This window comes from Sycon ciliatum, chromosome 5 (assembly GCF_964019385.1).
Source record: "Sycon ciliatum chromosome 5, ocSycCili1.1, whole genome shotgun sequence".
NCBI lineage: Eukaryota > Metazoa > Porifera > Calcarea > Leucosolenida > Sycettidae > Sycon > Sycon ciliatum.
The window spans coordinates 3,989,313-3,998,775 of NC_088647.1; the positions used below are offsets into that span (position 1 = coordinate 3,989,313).

The following is a 9,463-nucleotide window of genomic DNA, read 5'->3' on the forward strand; positions in this document are numbered from 1 at the left end:
TCCCTGAGGGGGCATTGTAACTCCACGGATGAGCTGCATCGAAAACATCTCACACCGGTTGACAGCAGGAGAGCGCTTAACTTCTTGCTTTGAGCCGGGAGACCTGACCTATTTTTTTCTTGGTGTCGTGATTGTTTTTTTGAGCAGGTGAAAGAAATGGAGGAGCGATTGGAGCAGATCAAAGGAGGTGTGTACGACTTTTATCATTATTCTGACATTCTTGGTTGCAAGGAGCTGGTTTGCAGGTACCTATTGTTTTGATCTGACGCCTGATCATGGGGTGGTGGCGTCCCACGGAAGCGGAAAGGTGGTCCTTGACCAGGGAGTTGTATGACTCCTTGTTCTTGACCTGCCCGGTATGTGAACCCGTCGAATTTTTGTTGTTGTTGTTTTGATCATTGGCTGGGTGCTGGTGCTGGTGGTGATGATGATGTTGGCGATGTTGTCATTGCTGGCTGACGTTGTGGCTGGTGCTAGTACTGGTGCTATCGCTACTGTTACTGTCGTCGTTGTTCGTTTTGCATTGAATTGCATCACAAGCAGTGATGAGCATTTGATTCCCAGCAAAATGAATGCAAAGATCTCGTTTGAATCATCTTTGTCCAACTTTCAACAGAAAGATAATTTATGTCCACATATGTCCACATTAGTAGCAGTGTTACTTCTGTTCTTCTCTACCGTTCGCTGTGCAGGTTCTAACCATATATCTCCGGGAGAGAAAGAGAAGGTGAGACTAGAGTCTGAGTACATGCAGGTGATAGTGTTTTTGTGTATCGTTTACTCTTTACTGCTAAGTCACGTGCAACATGTGGACATACTTCCTCTGTATACAAAAAAACTTCGTGCCTTTTTTTCAACGGTGTATTTGAGCAAGAACGCTCCAATGAGCCACACCAAAGGCTGTCATCGACAACCCACATTCATGTCGAGGTAAGTTTGGTTGATTCCTAACAGATTCTCCACGACAGCCATGTGTCAAAACTAACTTTGCTTACTTGCTCGAAACTGATGCAGTGAAGCAGTGGAACTCGTGGCTGGAAAGTGAAGTCACACGCCACTCACTGCCCTGAAGCTGACCAGGCTCTGAACTGACAGCACGAGGGCGCGCGGCCTCATACGCAGCATGAGAACACGAAGCTGGACGCTCGCACGGCAAGATGAAACATTTCAGTCGCAGTGCCACCAGCGCAGAGCTCGAATCCGAATGTTGACAACCTGGCTTTCTTCGCTGCTCTCCAGTCAGGCGTTTCCTTTGTCGCCAAGGAGAATCGCAGGGACGTCCTCAAAGCCGTTGTAGTATCCTACCGAGAAAATGCGAAGCGTGTGGATGTGCTTGTATGCCTCGTTTCACGGCATGAGTGCACGGGTGAGAACAAAATATAGTCGACACCGAGGCATACGCAGCTCTGGGGATGAAGACAGAGGAAGGACGTAGCCAAAGTCCCGCGTCGGGTCATCACTGCAGCTGACAAGAAGCTGAACGAAATGCGAACGGAGACAGCGACTGTTGGGGATGCATACTAGTAGTCAGCGTCATCGGGTGACAATGACACGAGCGGCGAAGACTCTGAATGAACTCAATCTCATTCATCTGAGTTTCTTTTCTTCTTTGTATAATATAGCTTGTTAGTAGGTAAGATAATGCCACTAGTGGTATTCCAAGTCAAACTGAACAATTCCGGAGCTGTGTGCAGCCTTCAAAAAGTCACGACGTTTTTTATACAGAGGAAGTACTACAGTAGTACAATGATTAATCCGAGGTGACCATGAACATCATGGGTTAACGCGCGCACGCACACACACACACACACACACACACACACACACACACACTACTTTATCCAATGCTCCGTGTACCCTTGCTGCTGTTTCTTTTCTTGTTTTGTAGATCTGCAAGCAGCATGATCTGATGAAGAAGACCTACCGCAAGAGAAAGAGAATGGTAATGCAATAGCTAGTCACGGTGTATCACACACAAACAGCAACAACAACAACAACAACAAATGTTTCACCGGTTCCCTCGCAAACCCACACTTACATTAGAAACAACCATTTGAGCATCGATCTCTTTCGAAGACTGTATTACAAAACATGATCTCCAAACTCCATTGAAGAATCTAACCAAAAAGAACAAAGAACGGAGAGCTGGGGACGCACGTACCCGGCCCCGTACCGGACACACAGCCAAGGAGGATGACACCGTAGCGTCCCCACGCTTGACTGGCAAAGAAAACAGCAAGCAAAGAAAACCAGCAAGCGAGCGCAGTTCAAACATTTTGAACAACACGCTAGGGGTCGAACGGGTGTACCTTTAACTAACGAACGGGTAATTTTCTTAACGGGCGGGTTCACGGGTACCCTTTAGCAGCCATGTTTAAGTTTTTGCGCAATTTTCACATAAATCAAGATTTTAATTAATCTGTTCTCGAGTTGCATTTTGATATCACATCGTGATTCGCAAATCGATTGGTGTCTGATAGTCGCAGGAGTAGATCTACTAGGTGCGAAAATGCAACAACAATGCAGACATCCAGCGTGGAGTTGTAAATAATAGACTCCCGCCTGGAATACACGGTCCCAGGAGTGTTGCTTCGTACTGACTGGTTCATCAAAATCCAAACGGGTACCCTTTTACTAACGGTACCTGAGATTACCGGTCGGGTACCCGGTACACCCCTTTGACCCCTACAACACGCGCAAGCAAAACACGTGACAGAAAATAACGCATGATGTCATCACACCCTGACATGCAAAAAGGTCAAACACAAGTGCAGCAAGAAACAGCACAAATAAATATAATAAGGCGAGACCAAAACAATTTAGTGATTCCCGGGCCCTCCCGCACCAAAATGGAGCCAAGGCCAATTTTTTGGTTTTTTTGAACTTGACGATCCCCCAGCCTACAGCGGAATTTTTTTTATGACATCAGTCTTTGGCGGCGGTTTGGCTCACTGATGCCATCATGCGTAGCCAGAGATCAAAGTACAATTTGTACATTACAGCTACGGTAGTCGAAGCAGAACAACGGACGATAGATCGATGTGTCTTGAACCTGACGAACTCTCACCGTATCTACAAAACAAGCGCGGGAAAGCATACGCACTTTGTCATACTTCTGCCAAAGAATGACGCAATAAAAAAATTCCACCGCGGGTGAACCCATCGCGGCTCAAGATAGGAGTTACACACTCTTGGTTAATCGTGTGAGTAGATCTGTGACGTGGAGTCACACAAACCCGAGCTTGTACGACTCCCTGATGTACAGATCAGGACCATCGTTGGCCGAAAAATTGAACGGGTAAACCGCGTGCCTGTTTTTTTTGTGAAATTTGAATAAAAATTACAGGAAAATACTGTAAAAAAGCTCGGCATGGCATGCGCATAATACAGTCATAGGAAAAAATAAATAATAAATAAAAATTCGCCCGCCCGCACCAATTTCACATGGGTCCTGCCCGGGAATCTCGATTTTATTTTGGTCTCGCCTAATTCAAACAGCGAAGAACTAGAAAGGCAGATTTCTAATTATTGAAGAACAAGAATGTATTGTAGAGTTCCAGCGCAACTGCCAGAGGATGCTGGCACCCACCAGAAGGGTGGTTGCTGCCCCTGTCAGAGAGATAGAACGAAAACTGAAGCAGAGGAATCACGTTGCAAATAGTGAAACGCACAAGGTAAGAATATCCGAGCAATGTCCAATTATGACATACTGAGTAATACATGTAAAACGAAGACAAACACTAACAAACGGAGAACGTTCCAACAACAACAACACACTCTTATTGGCCATTGGCCATCGTGAGAATAAAGATTAAAAACAACGACAACACACGCAAACACACACAGACTGCTCCCATTGATTCCTGCTGTGCATAGAACATGTAGTTCCACGTTTGCTTGGCATCGGGTTCACCTAGTCATGCCTTAGTCCCATAGTACAGTGGAGATTGGATAGAACGACCTTGCATAATTATATAGCGACAAATTGAGTTTAGCGACACAATTCTGTTACCCAAGTCGTTTAGCAAGCCCTTTCCGTACATTTTAGATCGGGTATAGCGACCGCAAATATAGCGACAGATTGAATTTACTGGCACGCTTTTGGTGCCCGAAGACCTGAAAATGCATCGAGTATAACAACTTTCCCATACGCTTCCACTTGGGCCCTACACTACAATGTAGGTACAATGTGTGTGTATGGCTCCCTGCTCCAGGTCGCTCCGCGCGTGCTCTACACCGAGCATTGCAGACCAACAGTGCAGTTGCCTTTGACTAGAACCAGGAGTAGTAAAAAAATACCGGTATTTTACTTGAGAACGGGTTTATTCACAAAGCCAATAGCGTGAAACTTACTACTCCCTGGCTTGAACTACATGTATGCATACTTGGCACGTGTACTTCGAAGTACATGTATGCTATGACTGTCTTGCATTTTGATATACATATTGCATATTGAATGTGAAGATCGGGTTTAGTGACAGATCGGATATAGTGCCATTTTTGTTTTCTCCCGAAGGAGTGTCGCTATATCCAATCTCCACTGTATAACATCATACATGTGAAGGGCTCCAATTCAAAACGCGATAAAGACCAAACCGGAGCTTTTGCGGGTTTTTTGTCACGAAAGAATTCGTTAAAACGCGATAAAAGTCATTGATGCTGCAGTGCAGACCGAAAAAGAACAATTGAAAAATGTCTTCCTGAAATTTTCCCAAAATGGATTTATCTCGTTTTGAATTGGAGCCCTTCGTGTAGTACTATTATAAATCATGATTTTCGGACACGTGACCATGCCTGGCTTTCTTCAACATATGCCCCATACTCCTTGAGTGACAAGGAGGTACTAGTAGTGGTGGGGCCCTGATAGTGAGCCAATCTTGAAGGTCCCGGCATCACCGCAGACACGGCACACCAAAATAATAGTTCAGAATAGTGAACAAGAAGAAGCAGAGAGAATTAATTGGCAGAGAAGAGAGGAGAGAAACAAAAGAGGCACATACAAAACGGCGGAGAGCTTCGTATTGGTATGTGCTAGGAAGGTCGGAATGAGTTAATTTACCTCAGAGGCTGTCCATTGCTGACAACTAATCGCGGTGTAGGAGATAAAAATGGGCATTGACCTTGACGGCATTTGCTGTCTTAAAGGGGAAATATACCCTAAAATCAAATTTTCACCAGTTGTAGTCTTCGGGGTGCTGAGTCGAATGGTCTTGGTCCGAGGAAGCTGAGACGCTCCCTTCCTCCTTTATTCCCAATCGAACTCGCGCACTTCCACCGAAACTGGGTGACTGCGCCCTACTAGATGGGGATTTGTATGCAAAATGTCACTAAAAGCCCCATTTCGTTCTTATAAAAGCACGGATGACCGCGATTGGCCCATATGTTGTAGTCTTTTGGACGCTGAGTCGACTGGTTTTGGTCCGAAAAGGCTGCGATGCAGCGTTCCTTCTTTATTCCCAATCGAACATGGTTGAACAAGCGGTCACGTGCTCCTGCGTACACCAGTCACCTGGTCACCGTGCCTGCAGGGTACAACTTACTAGCCTGTTTGACCTTTTTTGGGTGCAGTCCTGTCACTCGAGTTGAACTCGAGTTGAACCTTGGTGTGAAAGTTGTCGCCTGCTGGCGCGGTGACCAGGTGATTTGGGCCCCCAGGAGCACGTGACCGCTTGTTCAACCATGTTCGATTGGGAATAAAGGAGGAACGCTGCATCGCAGCCTTTTCGGACCAAAACCAGTCGACTCAGCGTCCAAAAGACAACAACATATGGGCCAATCGTGGTCATCCGTGCTTTTATAAGAACGAAATGGCGCTTTTAGTGACATTTTGCATACAAATCCCCATCTAGTAGGGCGCAGTCACCCAGTTTCGGTGGAAGTGCGCGAGTTCGATTGGGATTCAAGTAGGAAGGGAGCGTCGCAGCTTCCTCGGACCAAGACCATTCGACTCAGCACCCAGAAGACTACAACTGGTGAAAATTTGATTTTAGGGTATACTTCCCCTTTAACGGCAGGTGCATGCAGCAGGATGTGTTCACCGGTAGGGAGTTCCTAGTGGAAACTGTGGCAGTAGTAATCAACCTCGGGAACTTTGCCCAACATGACAGCTTGTGTGGATGGTTGACAATTGTTTCCTCGATTTTTGAGGCAACTTATACAAAGCAATGACACTGGCCGGAAGTTAGAAGGAACAGGCAGAGAGTTCTGTATATACTGGTCTGGTTCGACACGTTCCGGGGTTCGCGGTGGATGGGCGAGGGCGTTCTCTAGCTCTTCCAGTGCGCCCCAAGCCAACTGTTGTGAGGCTGATATTTGCAGTGTTTGTGGCGGACGGCTCTTGCCTCGAGGCTTGCAGGCATTGCCACAGGAGCTCTGTGACGCGGTCGTGAGTGTCACCTCCACATTCCACTCCGTGTTCAACTCCACAAAACCTAACTGATACTGGCAGATCTACCACTCAGGAAGTTTTTTCATAACTCTGGAAGTTTGAAGATTTGTAGCTGTATATTTTTGCTGAATCTTTATGTCGTGCTGTGTGCTGCCAGGCGATGGAAGTTGTGGACTCGATCCTGGAAGGCTATCCCAAGAGCAAGAAACAGCTGTTGGTAAGTTCCTTAAGAGACCAATACGCCATCTCTTCAGAAAAGCAAAACTCTCACAAAGTCAGATGGTAACAATTTGAACATCCCTAAAGCGGTCAATGGTGTGTCTGATTGTCGTGGGAGCTTGTCTGATGGTGTTGGCATTCTTCTTGGTCTTGTTGGCAGGAGGAGATTGGCATTGAGACAGATGAAGATGCAGGCTTTGCTCCTCCTAAGGACCGCTAGCTGACTTGTCCTCCAGCCGAGAGAAAGGAGACCATTGCACTGGATTATGCCATCATCAGTGTAAATCGCAGCCTGAATGAAGAAGGCCATCATCTGCCTGGGTTCCTGTGCAGTGTGACACAGGTTTAATTAAGCCACTCTGAAGTGAAGTAAGTTAGTTGGCCTTGTTGTGGCTAAGCCTCTAGGCACTAACAGCACCACGGATGTGGATGAGGTTTCGCATACCACTATGATGTCATGATGATGTCATGCTGCTTACTAGAACTGCTCCTGCTAGATGTGCCACAGGTACCTGCTGATATTCTTGCTACATAATTGTTGCTATGACATAGTGCTGGTCACTGATGATGTCATGGCTGCTGACCATCTTTAATTGCCTGCTGCCACATGAGGTGGTCACTGGTGGTGTCTGCCGTATGGGTAAAGTCCCTCCTTGAGCATACAGCTGTTGCTGCCGGCCAAACTGATAGTGGTGGTGTCGGTAGATTTCGTACATGTATCTGCTTGCAGCAGTTTGAAGACCCCGGAGCTCTTGATCAGCCATATTGCCAGTTCATGGACATCCAGACTGATACTGGGGATGTACTGCCTTGACAACTATTTCTTATTCGAATCATTAGGGGCTAGAGTGAGGTACCAACGCTTATCTCACTCTCTTTTTTTTCTTTTGCCGGGCAAAGTGAGTTGAGTTAGCCAACACAGCCCGGCTAGCCTGTCAAACCCTGTACTGAGGGCGTGTTGCAACACTTGTGGCTCAGTAAAGCTATGACCTACACCCTGCTTGTGCCCGTGCGACATAGCTCTCCCTTGTACCGTGCATGTATAATCTTGTTTAGCATTTGCTTCCGTTTGTTTGTTTTCCTAGCTGATGTCCTCTATGTCCAATCCAAGGTTTTGTACACTATATGTATCGTACTTAGGGTCCTGTACCTGGCAGCAGCTGGTGGAGAATCTCAGCCTGTTTGCGTATCAAGCATGTACAATTGTACATGTACCTGCCCCTTGCTCTGTACAGTACATGTACATGTATGTTCCTTTGCACAGAGCTCCAGTACATACAGTCAACCTCCTGCATACTGACCTCGGGTATGACGACAACAACAACAGCAACAACAACAACAACAACTCTCAAATAACAACACTATCGTCAGACCTAGTGACCATTTGACTGCATGCGTTCAACCTCACGAATAACTCGGGAACAACGGCACTTTTCTCCTGCACGATCGAGGGCCAGTATTCGCAACCATTGGAGATCTGGTGCTCTTTTCCGCTTTTTATTCTCTTTTTTCCCCGAAATGCCCTCAGCGCTACAGCCTGTATGTCCCACTGTCTATTCATTATCTGGCCATGTCTAAATTCAGTGTAAATTTTAGTGTTTGGTGATCGCAATCAAGAGGACCGGCTGCGTGACATGTGTAGGCGTATTCCCCGAATATAAGTCGCACTTTCAAGGGTAAGAAAGGGGGTGCGACTTACAATCGAGCATGACTTACTAGTACTGAAGTCAATATATCAAAACAGTTTGGCTCAAACCTGAAAAAGAAGGTGCGACTTATAACCGAGTGAGACTTATAATCGGGGAAATACGGTACTTTATTCATGCAGTGTCAAATGGTGGAAACAATGATTGTCAATGTGCAATGGCCGTGAACAATGAAAATAGGAAGTACATGTATTGTACTAGTAGTGAAGAGTGAAGGGTAACAATAAGGATTCGAACAAGTTTTCGTGCAACACTCTTCAGGAATCGGTCACCGTTGGACGCGTTGTACTAATGGACAATTCAACACAAATGGATTGTTATAGAAAACCAATGCAAGAGAGGTAACACCAAGGTAATGTTCTCCCAGTCACTATTCATTCGGTTTCTATTCTTGTCTTTTTGTGTTTTATAGACAAGAAAAGAAACCGAATAAATAGAGGCTGGGAGAACATTACAGTGCCTTGATTACACATGACGCACAGATACAATGAATAGAAGAATGGACGAACTATGTACATGTAGATGTAGTTCGTTCATTCTTCTGTTCATTGTATCTGTGTTGTAGATCTACGTGGCAGATCGAAGATATCTAGTACAAATCGAGGATTTTCGGACACCCCCCCCCCCCCCCCCCGGCCCCTACAAAGGGTCCGGGGCTACAGAGCCACTAGACCCCATACATGGTACATGATGTAGGGCCATACGGAGATGGTCGTAAGACCAGGACTCTACCACCTGGTGGTAGATCTACAGTGAAACCTGTCAAGGCGACCACTCGGATAAGCTGTCCCCGGGGAAAATTGCGGAAAAATCGCAAAAACGCGGCATAATATGGCATAATTTGCGGTAAATATGCGGTGAATATTATTGATATCATCTCGCGGCGGCAAGTTTGCAGTTGATATGAGGCAATTTTCAGTGAGTATGTAGTGAAATCAATCAGTTACAAGGCTCTGGTGTAAGGGCTCGTCATATTTGAGTACAAAGCCGCCACCGGATGAGACGTGGCTGACCGAACAGTGCACTGTGTGTACGTGTAGTGCAACAGAAAAGTTCAAAAAACGCGGGAAAATCGCGGAAAACGCGGTCTTTTAAAAAATCGCAAAAAACGCGGAAAAAAACGCGGCCGCGGAATCGCAATTTTCCCCCG

General features: G+C 46.1%; 1 protein-coding gene across 1 annotated transcript in view; it reads left to right on the forward strand.

Moving 5' to 3' along the window:
* The window catches only part of LOC135817238 (homologous-pairing protein 2 homolog), a 33,621-nt gene extending 25,865 nt beyond the window's left edge, over positions 1-7,756 (forward strand). Inside the window, exons 6-10 of the mRNA XM_065330364.1 lie at positions 148-187; positions 693-727; positions 1,889-1,942; positions 6,546-6,605; positions 6,768-7,756. Of these exons, the coding sequence (XP_065186436.1) occupies positions 148-187; positions 693-727; positions 1,889-1,942; positions 6,546-6,605; positions 6,768-6,827 (249 nt within the window). The 3' untranslated portion in view covers positions 6,828-7,756. The remainder of the gene's footprint in view (positions 1-147; positions 188-692; positions 728-1,888; positions 1,943-6,545; positions 6,606-6,767) is intronic.
* The last annotated feature ends 1,707 nt before the right edge of the window (positions 7,757-9,463 follow it).